The sequence below is a fragment of the Toxotes jaculatrix genome, chromosome 4 (genome assembly GCF_017976425.1).
Source record: "Toxotes jaculatrix isolate fToxJac2 chromosome 4, fToxJac2.pri, whole genome shotgun sequence".
Taxonomy (NCBI): domain Eukaryota; kingdom Metazoa; phylum Chordata; class Actinopteri; family Toxotidae; genus Toxotes; species Toxotes jaculatrix.
In genome coordinates, this window is record NC_054397.1 from 11,765,198 (window position 1) to 11,783,105 (window position 17,908).

The 17,908-nt window shown below is 38.8% G+C and overlaps 1 protein-coding gene across 1 annotated transcript in view; it reads right to left on the bottom strand.

The window, feature by feature from the left end:
* Positions 1-17,908, bottom strand: part of ctnna2 (catenin (cadherin-associated protein), alpha 2) — a 319,620-nt gene that overhangs the window by 228,847 nt on the left and 72,865 nt on the right. Inside the window, exon 7 of the mRNA XM_041036605.1 lies at positions 6,904-7,107. Within this exon, the coding sequence (XP_040892539.1) occupies positions 6,904-7,107 (204 nt within the window). The remainder of the gene's footprint in view (positions 1-6,903; positions 7,108-17,908) is intronic.

The following is a 17,908-nucleotide window of genomic DNA, read 5'->3' on the forward strand; positions in this document are numbered from 1 at the left end:
TGATGCATCCACACACCCAATTAGCCTCAGAAAACCCTGTCAAGGTACATTCAGCCTCCTTGCATCTGTTACAGCTGTGCCCTTCAGCCACTTCAGAGTGACAGACAGTGGAGCACATCAGAAGAGCTAAGGGACAGAAGAAGTATCGATCAGGTTTCTTTTGTTCTGCTCTGGTTTTCAAATCCAGATTTCAGTGACACTGAGATCATGTTGCATAGCAAAAGTAAGAATGATACTCAGAACAGTAGCAGGTTTAGTGTTTTGTGGTGGTACCTCAGCAGTGTCAGGTTTTGTTGGATACAAATTCTTTGTGCCAGGGAATCGGGACACTGAGGAGAGACAGTGTGGGCAACTGCTGGCTCGGTGTGGTTTATTTATCCAGACTGACGCTTCTCATCTGAGACAAGATGGTCTCAGATGGGAAGAGGAGTTCTACACAACCACAGGGCCTCATTCATTAGTGTTCATACCCACAGATTTTATACTAACTTGTTCCTAAACAAAAATTTCTCAGAAAGTTTTAGGGGTTCATCAATATTTCTGCTTCTTAAAAATGTGTTTGTATCAATAATAGATTGTGTCTTGAAAGCAAGGCGAAGTAAACCACCACTCTGTTGCTGCAATTCGGCACTGGAGCAATTTATCACTGAACACAAACAGTTGCAGACGTGGGAAAGCGGTCTTAACAGCTGGATTGTCAGTTTTGTAAAGTACAAGAAAAAAATGCAGTCAGCCCCCCACACCTACCTGCAACTGACTGTTGAGAAGGGACTTTTACTGTTTTCAGACTGTGCAAACAGCACTCCCTTTTTTAAAAGAATAAAATGGCCTTTAGCCCGGGGGTTCTCTATTGATCACTGCCCACACTTTCCCATCTCTGCACCTGGAAATGCTCAATGTTTGGTTGCTTTGTCTGCCCTCACTCTGCCTCTCTTTTATTCTTTTGTCCTAACGGTCTCATTTTCCCTTTTAAGACAATGGCAGGTGAAGATAGGACATGATATGATCTGATGTAGACAACACAATCACAAAGAAACACACATTTTACAGTATGTGATCAGTCACCCCGACTGTTGATTAAGCATTCTACGTGGAAACCCCCAGAGGAGCTGTGTGCGAAAGAAGGCCATCAGTCTCCCTCTAATGATCATCCTACCTCACAACCTCCGTTTAGTTTTATGTGGCACATCCAGCTAACAGTGAGATTAGTGCGCTCACTATCACACTCCCTAAATCCTTCTCTCTGCTGCTCTCAGTCCTGCCGAGTTGCCCCCTTTCACCTGCCATGGCTTCTGGCTATGGCTATATTCTGGCCTGGCTCCCTTGACCCAAGCTGGTAATGCATTACACCCCAGATCAATTGATAGATTGGCCCTGTCTGAGCTTCCGTAACTAAATCAGCTGCTCCTGATGATTCAGCACCAGCCAGGGAGCCGGGCCTGCTGTCACCAATCACCAGATCACCAGCAGCTGAGACAGGTATGGACATTCTCCTGTCACTTGAACCTAATTTATTGCCAGCTACCACATTGATTAACCTTGTGCTGTGGTTCAAGCTTCCTATAAAAATTTGTGTGCTGGGAGGGGGGGTGGGGGTTGGGGGAGGGTGACAGAACGAGGAAGGAGGAAGAAACATAAAGGCAACTGGGTGTTTACATTACTTCAGTAAACTTTGAACAAAAGGACTTTCACTGTACAGTCAGAAGTAGCTTTGTCAGAGTGGCGGCTGGGGGGAATTGTGTCTCTGGATGTTGCTGTGATAAACAGTATTTTTAAATAATAGATTTCACACTGAGTTGGAAACTATTTCTGTCCTCTGCAGCTACAATCTACTTCAATGACCAAAAATCTTTCATTATCCATATAATGATTGTTTTCTCACTCGCTACTGTATGTTCGCATCTTTACAAAGACGACTGAGTTCTTACCTCTCAGGAATCCGAAACTGCATACAGAAGAGAGAAATAGGAAATTTGAAACTTGCTGACATATTTGTCCCTTCTCTCACTGGGTCTGTTCGGAAGTATGGCAATGTCCAACAGATAGAATACTGAACCCTGATCAGTCACTTGACAGTTAAGTCTACATCCTTATTTTTGTTACCATTCTTGTTATCATTGTGGAGTGCATGTTGTACACAATATTAGAATTAAGAAAAAAAATCAGCATTTGTGCATATGAATCCTTAGCATGACTGTGGGCACCTATGATCAAAAGTTATACAAAGACTTTATACCAGTAGTTTTCTAATATTTGACAATGTGAGCTGCAAATTGCAAGCACAAAGTCTGTTATATGTGGCACTGCAGTAATGAGGTGATTCACAGCTCCAATGGTGCCTGAGCCCAGCCAATTGCCATTTGAAGCTCTTTTTTTTTGACTGGACAGCTGTATAACTCAATAAAGCAAAATCTAAGCCTCTTCAGGGTCACCGCAATATATATTGTGAAGTACATGTGACTGTGAGTCATCCCTGAAACTGATAGTTTGAGAAGGTCTAAAACGTCTCAGGTGAAGATTTCTTAAAAATTCAAGGAATAAACGTCAATTTCTTTGAAGAAAAAGCTGGACAACCCAGAGTAAAAACTTTGAATTAAGGTCGTATACAATAGCGATTCCTGTTTTTCAGAGAAGGGTTGGGCTTAACAAAGCTTCAGTTTTAATTTATTTACATTTTTACAGCTATTTCAAGCAACCACATTATTTATTAAATAAAGTACTTTATGAGAAGGCTTGGTAACAATATCCTCCATATTCTCCCTTGGTTGTTGATTTACCCTCATTGGGGATGCTGAGCTGAGAAGTGGAAGCATTTTGTTCTTTGTGTCTCTGTGATTTACTCTATGTTCTTTACTAGGACAGCCAGGGGCTGTCAACAATCTCCCAGCTGTAGCCTCTAAAACACAACTCATGGGCCTAATGAACCAAGGCACAATTACTTTAGCAAAAAGCTGCCATGCCTTAAGAGGGGTAAAGGGCATCTGAGTATTCATAAATGCACACGAGAGTTTAGCATTTTCAAGAGTAAGTAAAAAGGAGAAAATCCCTGTGGATTAAACACCATACTCCGAGCAAATAAAGGCTGCACTGTTTTTGTGAATGAAAGAACCACACCTACGTTTCATGCACTACACAGAGCTGCAACAGGGTCTGCTTTTAGCATACAACAAAAATCACTGATTGTTCAAACTGATCCTACCAATCCTCCTGAAAACCAGATTATGTGTCTTATTGGGTTGTGCAACTATGACAACTGATACCAAGATACTTATAATATGACCAGTATAATCATAATTAAAAAGTCTCACACACACACACACAAAGGTTTTGAGATCTCTGTTACCAGGACTCTTGTCAATAACAACACAATACAGTTGAGATGAATGATGTGTTTTTTATAAGAATTAAAAGGTTTTACCTTTTATATTTTCTAAATACTGAAATAATTGTAAAAACAAGGCTTCCTGACACCCCTTTGTATCTAAGATTTGAAATCTGAAGACTGGTATGTAACACAGCAGGATGGCAAACCTGCATGATTTTGACATCATCTGAAGGTCATTCCCCAGAGTCACAGAGACACACACATGAATGCACAATGTAGAACTATTGCTAGCTGTTGCACTGTTAATATCCTATTACAACCAGAGAGGATCTCTTATATAATAAGAACCCTTATCTAATGTACCCCCCCCCCACTGTTTCTAGACTACTTTATGAGCACAGATGCCACAACAAATATACATTACTAGGCTGAAAATTAGATTATAGATTATTGCATAGGGCCTTTTGGAAGCAGGAGAACTGATACAGTAGCAATCAATAGACAGCTGGTTTGCCAATTTCTCAATGGCCACAAATGACTAATATATGCTGGATCGACCTTTAGTGCATCTCACACTGAGGACATTCAGTGGATTAACATTAAGATTATATCTTGGTCATTAAACAAAAGTTGAAACGTATTAAAATAATGCAGGGCTAAATATTGCAGTTTATGGTGTTGTTTATGATGTTTGTTTTAAAAAGATTAACTGCTATAAGAGCTGCATTCAGACTGACCTAGGTCTTCCCAGTGGTGAATGAGGTGCTTAAGTACTACTTCCTTTACTCAGAAATCCAGTCCTTTACAAACACTCCCAAACACTACCCTCCTGGACACAGCAACAATACCTATGGTCCACTTCAGATCACCAGTTCACTTTTAAAATGGGGCAGGTTCCCATTTTAGGACAAAGCAGTGGTTTACAAAACACCAAGCATCTGAATAGAATGGAGAGGACGACAGGCTCTTTAGAGAACACATTAAAGGCTTTGTATTCTTTACCACTATCAGCATAGCTAAGGTACTGCATTAACTCTTCCTAAGCCAATTCCTCCACAGATGGTTATGCTAGGCTACAATGACCAATGTGAGTCCTAGTTCAGAAGAACATATGGGTACATTACAGTCTTATCGAACAGGACAATAACTCACCAACAGTCCAGGCCCATCAGGGGTTATCTAAGAACTAAGGCTGACCTAGTGAGTGTCCCACTGTGGAAGTTATAGGCTCTGCTTTTTCAGTGAGCTATGGCTGTGTTTAGGGCACCTGAAAGGTTGCAATGTTGACTGTATCTCAGTGTTAACTTTACAATACCAATTTGTTGTGAACCCTGAACAAGAGGGAATGGATGGATTTTGAATGTCCCCCTCAGTGTTGATATCAAAGTTTCAGTTCCATTCAGACTTATCTTTGGCTAAAGTATCCTAATGAATGAGATGTTATTATAATCGTTACCAGTATTTTTGTCTTGTTTTCTTTTGTCTATTATTCTTACAATTATTAATGTGAGAGAGCCAAGCTCCCATTCAATATGCAATTATGTCATCGTCTTTGGAGCCTGCGTTCATTTCTTTCAGTAAAGAGAGTTAAGAAGACCTCCACACTTTTCTCTCTACACCTTTCTTGCATTGTACAGTTATGAACACAAAGTGAGATATTCTTTGTAATTATATATACAATTTACTCATCAGTTATGGTTGGTTTGTATGTATGTGTGAAACTAAGGTTATGCTGTATGACTATTTTGTATTTAATCAGTTGCCATTAATCAGTTAATTGAAATGGAAGTGTACCAAGTGTGGCAATATTTGTGTTTCATAATATTTTAGTGTGTTTTGAGTCAGACGTTCATCCTTGATTATTCTGCTCTACATTTTGTAGCATGTAAATTTTGATCACATTTTGTCCAGGTACACTCTTCAAGAGGAACCTAACACCAGGGTGACAAGCACTGTTTTGCTGTCCTTCCTAGTTTAAAGTTTCAAGCATGTTTCACCTCTGACTACACCCAACATCACTGAACGGTGGCGTTATGGGATCCATGAACAACTGTACATCACTACAGCAAGGTGAGATGTTAAACCTCTGGAGGTCATCAAAAAACTACATTTTCAGGGGATGTTCAGCCTCTCTTTAAGGTGCATGTGTGCTAAGGTGTATGTGTGTACGCTGACGTGACAGATGATTGTGCGTTTGCAAATTTCATACTGCTGGAAATAAAAACTGGGCACAATACAAATGGCGAGTGGGGAAGAATGGGTGCTCTTTTTTTTTTTTTTTTTTACAACTAAACCACTGCCCATCAAAATGTCTGTGCACGTCTCTGCAGACAAATGCAGGAATGAGTCAAACACTTAAAACATATTTGGTTTTAAGATGATAAAAGGAGATCAGACATTTAATAGATTTGACATTGAAAGTTTCAGAAATCTTATGGGCTCCAGTTTAACGACACAATCGCAAAGTCCAGCACAAAGAACTAAGTCATGTGTGCAAGGTCACTGACAGAGTATCCAAGTGCCCCTTCTCTTTTCGCTTATGTAGACACAGCTCACAAAGGCTCACAGCTCACTATGCACAAAAGGGACAGTTGAAGTGGAATATAAATCGCGTGTGTGATGATTAATCTTTGTCTTGGCCAGTCTCATAACCTTTAAGCAGCTGTGCCAATCACAGTGGTGCATGAAGGAACTGGCTCGCCAAATGTAAAGGAAAATTCCAGACTGATTTCTAAAGGACGGAAAATACTGTTGTTACCCACGAGGTTGATGGAAACATATGGCATTACCAATATGTAGCCAAAGGCCCATAATGTGCACTTTTAAGTTGAATTTACATCGATAGATGTACTTTTAAGTACTCTCACGTGTAATGTAGTGCAGTTTTATTGGCCTCATACTGATCCACGCAATTATTTATTACACTATGTACAATAAAAGTGCTATTAATTGATTTAATGTCATTAAGCAGTTTTTTGCAGTTGTGCATTAATGTCAAGCAGTCATTTTGCGTTTAGTGATAGGATCACAACATTATCAACAAAGTCATGTTGCACTGAAAATAGACTTGGTCCTCTGACATCTTTTCTCAGCACATCAAAAAGCTGATTTTCACCAAAGTACTAACACCTCAGCTTTCACTGTCTCATCTACGCCCACCTTTGCACCTGTCATGCTACCCTGAGAAGAAAAATATCAAAGGGACTGACAAAGTGCAATTCAAGGTAAGGAAATTACCAACATGTTGTAACATGGCTTGCGGTAGTCTTTGAAATGCCCATAAAAATATACCTCCGTATGTCAAATAAAAAGACATAATTGTGGTTGAGTAAGAATGAGACGGCCTCATGAGAAGGCTGTTGCTTTAGGTGTAAGACTTTTTGTTTGATGGAAGGTGAAAGTATAATTAAAAAGAAAGAAAAAGACAAAACACATAAGTGTAACTATGATAAAGTTGAAAAGTCAAAGGAGATCAGTAGTGTGTGTGTGTGTATGGCCAAGTAGGTGCATACACAAATGAGCATGTGTTCAGCTGCAATTAGCTAATGAGCATGAAATTATCAGGGAGAAAAACTCACATTGTTCATGTACTCGCTCAGCAAGTCTTGGAGGGCCTGTCGAACGGCATTGCACTCAGCCACAATGCGTTCACGCCGGTCGTCACGTGTGCACGAAGAGTCAGCCATTAGTGCGGCACCACTGATGATGCTCTCCAAGCGCTCCTCCAGAGAGGGTCGGAAACGAGCCTCACTGAATGTCAGTGGGTCCAGGATGATCTTGTTCTGTAGGGCAAAATGACAAGAAGAAGGTCAGGACAGTAAGACACACCCAACTGAGCTAAAGCATGACCGGTGGAGGACCAAGGTGAGAAACTGTATCCTGTGATAAGCTGTAATTCAGATTTAATCATAGGCCTGAATTAAGTGTGTGAAGTGATTTTAGTGGTATTTTGTGACAGTGTCCCAGTGGTGCAAGACACCAGCATTTGCTTATCGGGAATAATTTCTAATAACAGAGGAACGGCATCATTATTAGTTGATCATATCCAAAACATCCCAGGTGCCTGCCAAACCGCATCAACTGTACTAGTGTACAGTAAAACAGTTAAACACTAATTAGAGGACTGGTGCAAAGTGTTTTATTTCAAGTGATGTGTTTTATATTAAGGCATAAGGAAAATCTATGTACAACATAGATTTAAAAAATGATAGAAATTTGACACAGATTTAAACAAATTCTTTACATGCATGAAAAAAAACAAGCACATTATTAGGACACCATTAAGGTTTGGAACCATCTCAGACCTTTGCTTACAAAAAAAAAAAAAAGCTTTAAAAATATTCAGTGGGAAATTTCAAGCAGTTTTTTCTCTCCAAAAGTAATAAAGTGTTTTGTAATAAATCCCTTCAAGAAGAAAATGAGAACTCGAACTCGAAAGCACCTTTTGAGTTCGGAAATTATTTTTTTCCATGCAGCACATGTACATGTAAGTTTATAATAGAGTAACATCTGCTTAAAGAACATAAAAAGGTTTCCACCAGGTTTTGTTACCTTGACGAACAACAGTCAAATATTCACAAAGGTTTATTTACAGATTTATTAAGGTGTATGCAAATTGCAGCACTGAATGAGACTAAATTGGTGCAACAACAATCAGCTACCATGAATATGAAAGGCAAAACCAGGGGTGCATTAAGAAGATTGCACACAGGGCAGCTTGACTTAGAGATAATACATTTAAAGTGGTTCGCCAAAGAAAATCTCTTTGGTTATAAAACACTCGCTCCCTGTTGACCTGCAGGGTTCAGGGCTATGTTGGAGGTAGTAACCAGAGGAACAGAAAAAAAAAGGTGACCTTAATTTTAACTCCCCAGCTTTTATAACTCTGCTAATTCATGTCTGCCTTTTATTTTGGACGTCTTAAGCACAAAACGGAACCACAGGGATGCGCCCCGTTCCACATACCTTATACTGTCAGATTTTTTTTTTTCTGCGGTTATTATGCCCGTACTCTTTAAATGTGCCTTTCACAGCGTTTTGTGTTATAATAGTTTTAAAAGGTAAGGTCATGCTGGACTAGCGACGTTGCTGGAAATCAGCACACTGGCTTGTGCTTCAGGTGCCCTGTGAGTTGTTGTAACATGTTTTTGAGGATTCAGAAAACATGCTGCACACAGCTCAGACACAGACATACAGCAAGAGGTGGTGATTTTCTAGTTTTCCGGCTGTAAAGACAAATGCACCTGGTGCCATTTACAGTGTGCTCTGCAAGCGAACAACAGCTCACATTAATAAGAAAAAACAAACTGATAATGAGTTTATTTTGTGAGCAAGGTATGGTGATCCTGCATACCGTGCACAACATTACTCAGGGGAAAAGACACAAGAAATAAAAAAGCAGATGGTGGTTGCATATACTGTGTCTTTGTATGCATGATAATAAAACTTGGTAGGTGCTATTACATCTTTCCCGCTGAGATTCCCATCTCATCGAGGGGCAAAGATGCTTGTGATCTTATGATTCTGACTGGTTGGGTATTATATACAGAGGAGCACAACAGGGCTTAGTTTAAACACATACAGTATGTGTTTATCTCCCTAGTCTTCTCCAGCAACAATGTGAATACTACGGTAATAAAGTCATTTATTTTAATGTTACCTTATCTTGTTTTGTTCAATTTGGGGAGATAGGAATACCCATGGATCAGTTAATAAACACCCCAATTCCTGAAGCAGAACAATAACATGTACCCCGCAATTTTTTGCAAATGGTGTTTTATCATATCCCCTTTCTCTCTGTTCACTAGGGAACATTTACCTAATAGCAATTCGAGGTTAGTCTTTCCATCCTGGTTCAACAAAACCAATTAAATAAAAAGCTTCTTTAGCTTCAGCACCCTTGTATTCCAGTGTCATCTTAGCTGTAAATAAACTAAATATATACTGATAACTCTGAGGCAAGAAGCATTAAGATGTGGCTCTGCGGCATATGCGAAGAGTTTGGCAAGTGCTCGGTAACAGTACAGATCAAAGGTACAGTGTTTGGTCTCTCCTCAGCTAGTCTAATCCCGGGGCAAGGTGACAGACTGTCAAATGATGTATAATAACATGTAAGGTAAGAGAGAGGAAGGACTGCACCAAGCATAACCTACTTTTCGTCTGCAGAAAAAAAACCAAAAAAAACTTGTATTTACTACACTTACCTGCCAGTGTAGTAAATACAAGGTTTAATAAATAAAATAGATGGGGAAGGAATGGAGAGTTTGGGGCTACAGAAAATATTAATTAAAAAAAAAACAAGATAGGAGGTAGAGATAGAAGAAGAGGGAAAACAGACATTTTTTTTTTGTCTCTGCCCTAAACTTTGCTGCAAACTGGCCCACACCAAGGAAGATATTGACCCAGTAGTAAATGACCATGTGAAGTCATGAAAGTCATGACATGACTTACAAAGAAGAATCCAAGAATTCAAGAATTCTTGTACCTGTACATTTCCTCAAGAAGAACATGAGGCATGTATAATGAAAAGCCTTAGTGTAACTTGTTTAATGTAGGCTTTAAATGGGCTAGATGAGACAGGTTTTCAGTTTCCGGAAAGGCATTTAATTTACTTATTTATTTTATTTATTTTTTTATTTTTTTAAGTAATATTTCCATATTTGATGTCAGTAATGTATTTGTTCTGCTCATTTTACCAAGAAATACAGTTCATCACCCTCTGATGGACAGCCTCGAAATTAGATCTCTAGTACAATATGAAAACCATTATGAAACATAAATAAATACACACATAAACGTAATTAATGATAATTCATAACTCAGTGAAATCAATATGTCCCCAAAGCCTTAAGCCAAGGAAACCATAAAATGAAATTAAATCAGATTGTGCCATCATAGCCGAGTTATTTTAAAAGGTAACAACTACTTATCATCATGTTTCTTTTTTCATAAGTGCCATTGCTTTCTGTATTATGAGACAGTCTTATTATATTTGTGATATAGCTTCTAATTATGACGTACAGATGCCCTAAGAACATTTTTCAGGGAAGGCGATGCATTACCCCGTGAAAGTTTCCATTAAGTTGATGCACCTTGCAATGAAAATTTAAAAAAAAAGAAGAAACCAAAAAAAAACATTCCTTATTCTTTGTCTTCCCTTGTTGTGGAATGGCTATCCTCATGTTGATCCTAATGACATCTGTATCAGAAATTAGAGCTTTAAGAAGGCAAAAAGGAATGCAGCAACAGAGCTCAATACAATGCGGCTGTCAACACAGAAAGATGCAAAGACGAAAAGAACATGAAGGGAAACTGAGAACATTCCCTGAGGTCTCTACTCAATTGTTATTCCACGCAGGATGTCAGGTTGCAATTATCACTGGGAGATGGGAATAGGCAGAGTAGAAAGAGTAGAGAATGCTGGGTTGACAAAGGCTGGGAGGTTTTCAAGGTAATTGGCAACGGCTGAAGTCATCCTTCAAGAAATTCACGAATGTGACCGATACTGTCGGTTCCCTCAATGAGTTTCACAGGGTTAAACTCATTTTTTGAGACTACTGTTCTCTCTGAAACTAATAATTAATTACTTGGTTGTTTTGTGTTTGCTTAAGGGAACTATCTCGTACACTCCGACAAGTGCACTTGGTAAATAATGGAACTGTATGAGGAAGAGATGGAAAAAAATTCAATAACACTATCAAAGCCTTTAAAATTCAAAGCTTCCCTATTTCCCTAATTTAACCTAAGACAACCATATGTTTCAAGATACCGGAGCACATCACGGTCAGTTTTTTCCTTTTTAGCTCACTCATTCATATATGCTCTTAACTTTGAGTACATTCCACATTCTAAGACTAAAATGACATTTTACTGATCTCCATGCAGGAATTTTGTTTTAACTTCTACCCCTGTTCAGGAAGTTCACAGAGCAGAATAAGCTTGTGAGTGATGTGCCCGGTAATGGGGTTTCGGTGTATTGTTCAAGCATAACTCACCATAACTCACCATATTTGCTGACACTGAATTTTGAAGCTTTTTAATACAGTATGTCAAAATCTTAAAGCGCTTCCAAATTCTTTAAAGAAAACAGTAAATTCATCTTGGAGTAACGCTAGGTCAAATGTACTCTTTGCTTTTTCTTGATCTATTGTGCAGCTAACTGAAATGTAGTCCAACAAAATGATAATGGTTAAAAAAAAAGGCTATTTCTTGGCAAGTACCACCTAGAATAATTGTAGTTTTGTGATAGGGCGCTTGCACAGAGCAGTTAGACATATCTTACCTGCAGGCTGATTAAAGAGATATTTTTTTTTTTCTACCCCTCAATTCTAGGCCAGGCTTTAAGCCCATAATTCTATGTGAATGTACCATTTGATTTTGACAGTGTATCAGGGCCAGAGGCAACCTTATGTTTGCCCCACAAGGGGTGAGGTTATTAGTTTGACCCCACTTTGGGGCAACAGCCAGTGAGACAGGGCACATGTCACATCAGCCTACTTCAAATGTGCCTTCCAGGAGTTTCCAATTTTTGATGACAACTATTTTGTCTAAGAGGGAAGTTCAACAAAGTCTTGAACATACCACTCTATTGCCTCTGGTGGCCCCGTCCCAGGGTCCAGGCTGTTTGGTTGTGACTATTACAGTGTTTGACAAAGCTCTGCCCACATTGGCCCAAGAGGGGCATTAGTCATAACCCACTCTCTGATTGATTAAGCTAATGAAGAGCGCCTGACTCAGGGTTAGGGTTTGGTCATCTATTGTCACAAAGTGACAGGCAACTAAAACAGCTCTGAAAAGGCCAATTTGTGTGGGTGCAGTAAATAAGAGTGGATTAGTACACTCGCTTTAAACGCACTAATTGTCAATTAGAAAAAGAAAAAGAGAAATCTACCAATGAGTGGGTGCATGTGAGTTCATTTACATTTGTGATCATGTGAATAATAACACAAAATCTTGGCAAACACAGTAATATCCTCATGCCATGGGTGTTTTCTGCTTAATGGAAGTAGTTCAGACAGGTACAGAAGCTGCTTCATAGTCAGTGTCATAGTTGTCCAAGCATATCTGTCCATGTTCTATGTCTCACATGAGGAGGCCCAAACTCACATTTGGCATTCATTTCTCTTTGCATCCACCAATGTTGAGCTCTGCATCCTCACTGCTACACCACTGCTTGCCTATAGCAGTTCAGCTTCCTATACATCCTCAGCCTTGTCTCGAAGACTCACTCATTAGGGCATATGTGTTGCCCCAGCTTTCCTGTCAAAGCCAATGATCCAAAGTCACACTAATAGCAACTGGCCACTTGTGCGTACTGTATGTTTGAATTTGGGTGAAGCTCCAAAAGCCTTACTGGAAAGATACAGTAGATGCAGATTTTCCCCAACTTCCACTCCATGTTTTTAAATAAGAGATGAGTGTACCTGTGTGATATGTAATTTTGTGGCTTGTTTGTTGATCTCAACAAATTCTTCCACTTTATAATTGCCCATCACTGTGATGACCAGACTCTGGAATAGTCAGTAACACATGCTCTAACCTTAATATAGTGAGTGTGTTGTTGTTGTTGTTTTAGTTGAAGTTTTTAGTGTTTTTTTTTTTTTAGTGGAAGCATACAACTTTTTTTGGTTTTTGGTTTATGCCCTCAACACTGGACCACAACCACTAAAGTAATTTATGTACATGTACCCTGACATACAGAAAGTCTGTGTAATATTTTTTCTTCCATCCATCAAGTCATTCACCTGGCAGACCTCCTGGAACACTGAATATTTCAAGGGTGAGCTTTTACCATGTCTTTATACTGTAAAGTAAGCTAAACTAGGTAGTGCTGAATCTTTTATACGCAAAAACAGCAGGACATCTGAGCAGAGAGACCTCAATATATTTGATCTTCACAGGACATCATCTACTAAACCTGCCGCTGAATGTTTCATATAGTACTTGAGACTGTTTACATAAAGAAGAAAACATTTCTGAGAAATTGCATGGCATGTGGACAGTAAAAAGTCATTTTAAAAAGCCTCATGGGTGAAGACAAAATGAGAGAGACAAAAAAAACAACAACAAATCCATGTTTAAGCATTTTAACACAACAGCAGGCAGAAGAACAGCTACAGTTGTATAACTGAGAGGATTAAAAATGTGGGGTTTTTTTTAAGCGGTAATACTTTTAATGAACCTGGGCAAATTCATTTCTTGATTAAAATGTGAAAAACAGTCCCAAAAATTCATTGTGCATCAAATCACCAAATAAGATGGAACCTCAACTTTGTTTTGTTACTAGAGATGATCTACAACATGCACCCCAATATTTGGAAGCTCACGTGTTTTAAAATCACCTATTGAAAGGTATTTCCTTTTCATCAAATTAATTTTTAACTTCAAAATGTGAAAATAAAAGCTTGGTTAATTACTAAATAGATAATCAGTCCAAAAACAGCCTAAAAATTATTCAGACCATGCAGCTTTGTGTAATCATGTTCAATCACAAATTAAAAAAAAAAAATAAATAAAATTTTTAAAAAAGTCATAGATTGCAATCAAACATTGGGGTGCAAAAACCGAAGCCAAGTGAACCATCAATTATCTACCACCAGCATCTTCTGTTAGAATCTACTTTTTAAGTGTTAAAAAGAAAAAACAAAACACAGCTTTCACTACCCTTTCTGACAGAAGGGTCACATTTTCTGATATTTTTGGGGCTTTTTCCTTTGTTATAAAGTTCAGTTAGAGTCAGAAAAAGACACAAAAGGAAAAGGCTCAGACCTTTGCCACTCACACCGAAACTCTTTGATGCTTTAGTCACGCCCGCTGCATGAAGGACACTCACTGTCATTACACGTAAAGGAAAAAAGCTCAGATGTATAGCAATTTTAATGCGTAACTTCACATTAGCATGAAATATGGATAGAAATTAGCTTTGAGCTGGGAAGAGGAGTCATATCATCTCTTCATGCCTGATTAAAGCTCCTGGTAATTTCTCATTCATTTCATCAAGAGTCAACACCCATATAGTATAACACAACTGAACAGAGAGCCTCAAACATGCTATGTGATAATGATAAATGAAGTGTGTGATAGAATAACATTAGTCAAATGCTGATTTGTAGACAAGACACCTAAGAAACAACTCTCTGTATGTGCTGTCTTATTCAACCATAGGATGAAAATTGAGAGCACTGATCTCAGCACAATTTAAATCTGATGCTAAAATATACGCCTAGATAACACAAATTTAATCTCCTCCACGGTGTTCATTTGTGTAGCGTACACAAGCTTGACCTCCAAGAAAATATAAAGCTTTACTTTTGGAAAAGATGTTCATGCCTGTAATTGTCTCCCCTAGGTCCTTAGAGGACTATATGAATTATTCAATTGAGTGGTATTGTCCTTTTTGTTGCAGCTACATGTTGTGTAGTAAACATACGTTGCTATGGAATGTAGCAAAATGTCCTGAATAGTAAATATACCACACAAATATCACATTAAAAATCAAACAGTAAAGCATTCTTAAATAATTAATCAAGAAAAGAAAAAGAAGGGCCAATTGGAGCAGAGAAAGGAAAAGACACATGAATTAGTAAAATTGTGTAACCAGCAGGAAATCAAGCTAAAAGCACAGTATTCCTAAAATAGTGAGTGCATGCCCCATTGAGCTCACTGTGTCCAGTTTGGATACATTTTCACAATAAAACCCCATAAAACATGTCCGCTGACACATGCTTGTTAAACCAAGACATAAACAAGAGTGGAATTACTGTAAACGTGTTAATTAGAATTGCACTTTAAAGACATAAGCCGTCGCAACTGCCAACAGGGACATATTCAGTCAACAACCTGGCTCTATTCTCCAGATGACGTGAGTGTGTTTTGAGGAATTACAGTATGTGGATGTTTTGAGGTGAAAGAGGAGGGGGACATGGAGAAAACTATCCACGAAAACAAGAAGCACCCACGCAAATATACACAATAGTTTCCCATAGTAAATCTATCACTTTTATACAAACATTTAGAAGTGAGACAAGTCTCAGTGGTCAGGACATCTTGATTAGTGACTGAACTTGTATCCTGCCGGTTTAATTATGTCAGGTTTGAATGGGACCTGCCTCATGTAGTCTATACCTAAGGGGGAGATATCAAGCTTCTGCTTATAATCAACTTGATTAGGGAAAAGAAATAACAACTTTCAGTATAATCAACATTTTTACATAACATTAACAAATTTTATTCCCTGTGGGCAATCCTCCCTTAAAATATGCCCGAAACTCATATTCAAATACACGTTGTTTGAATGTTTACATAATTTGAGCCGTCAACATCCCCTCTTCAGTAACAATATGTCTGACTCATCCCAAGTGTAACACATTCCCCTGGGTTTGCACTACTTGACGTCTCATTGCTTTCCCCAGTTTACTGTTTTTTTTTTCTTTTTTGTCCTGGTGCGTTTGTTCAAAAAGTGAAACAGTGATAGCAGACAAAGCAACACCCCAGTTCACAGTCGTTACAATGGGAGTGCAGTGACTTTCTGTTTCCTCTTCCTGGCTCAGACACATCTGCCTCGGCAATGCTGGAAACAGAACTAAGAAAGGGACTCCATCCATTGTCTGCATCGAGGTTTTGTTACCATGACAACCTCTGAAACACTATCAGAAAACAGTATCATAAAGGCTGTTTTTTTCTTCTTTTTTTTTTCCTGGTACACTTAAACAACAACTGAAGGTCACCTGCCTCTGAACAAATGAATGGCCGTGCTATATGATCAGTAGCACACTGGACCTGAAAAGCCACTCACCAAAACTATGTACTCTAAACTAATATAATCCTCAGCTGTGATGCTCATGATACTGAAGGTATGATACAGCTTACATTCAAAACTGTGCGGGTTAAATTATGAGTGTGTGCCTGAATGTTTATTAATGTAGCAGATGCACATAGACAGAGTCATAAATCATATGGTACAGTAGCATATAAAGGCCAACAAGGCTCCTTGCCTGCCCAGGTAATGGTAGTTGGAGCAGTGCCCAGGCTCTCTGGCAGCAGACTGTAAATGTGGATCCACAATAAGCTGCAGGGGAGAATTAGGAGGGTGGGGTGCGTGGGGGGGATTTTGGTGGGAAACAGGGTTTGGCACGACACGCCAGACAATCTCCAATATTTCACTGTATATGGTGAAGGCATGGAAATATTGGAAGTTTTTCTTTGGCCCTTCTGATCTCAAAAACACTAGACAAAAAAATTAGCATTCGGTCTGAAGTTAGTTGTTAGTTGTGATTGAATAGTTTGAATATTTATACCAGAATGGTTTTTCCGACATACATATTTACTTAGAAAGACATTTTTGTTTCATTACATTAAGCATGACATTCGCAGTGGCCCTGTTTTTTTTTTTTTTTTACAAGATCCCCCTCTACTCCAAACAGACAAACTGCTCTAAAGAGTTTTTTTTTTAATTTTGTTTTTGTTTTTTTTTTCTTTCCCTGATTTCCCCTGGAGTTAAAGCCATTAAGGCCAGTGAGCAAACTGCATGCCAAATGAAGCTTTTAGTGCAAGTTCAAGCAGCCAGACAATTATCATTCTAATTTCCTAATCACACTGAGTCTCTGCCTCTCAGTTATTATCCAGCGAACGCATTGGTTTACGTTCATGAGGCTGTCTGTCAACCAGCGATCATCCGGGTTGAAGGGTATTTAAGTACCTCGCCCGTTGCACCTCTTTGCAGCCAATTAAATGTAAGCCACTTTACCTCTACAACACCAGTGTCACGGACCCACCTATGCCTCCCTGGGGAGGCTGAAAGGTTTTACCCTAAGACATATTGATTTAATTAAGGGTTCAATGCAGATAATGAACTTTACTCAGTTTTGGTGTCTTGCTTGATTTAAGTATAACAATGCAGGCAATTTGTATAGCCAGTCTGTTAATGTATTTAAGTTTGTCCAATTCAAAATAAACATGCACTCTCTATGTACATCAATGCATCATGTTAAAGGAAATGGTCTCACAAAGCAGACATGGCTTTAAAGTACTAATAACACTTCTATTACTATCAAAGATTTCTTTGAATTAACAAAGGATCACTGTACAACATCAGTACAGCTAGAATGACAACAGTGTTGACAGTCAAACTGCAGGTGAGTGTTCACTGAGCAATATGCAGGGTTGAGTGTGCTTTATTTAATGAGTAATGCCAATCAGCAGCGTTGTTATAATCCTGTAAATGGAATCTGCCAAACAAGCAGGAGCAAGTCCTGCAGATGGTCATTTCTCAGCAGTTGTTTAAAAGAGGACACATACTGGGGGGTCATCAGCAAAGGCACACCTGCCGTCTTTCACTAATCTGATTTGATGTGTTCGGGAGATAGGTGGAATCAATGTTTCTGGAAGTCAGTCTGTTCTACTATACCAGGGAGTCCAGTAAATAAGGAGATAATAACATCTTGGCAAGTTACAGAAAAAAAAAAGCACACCATAATAATAGTTTCCAAAAACAACACAAAAATAGCACCAGCTAGCCATACCACTGTCTGTCAATGCGGGAAACACAGTTTTATACATGATTAATGTTCATAAATGTTTCCGCTA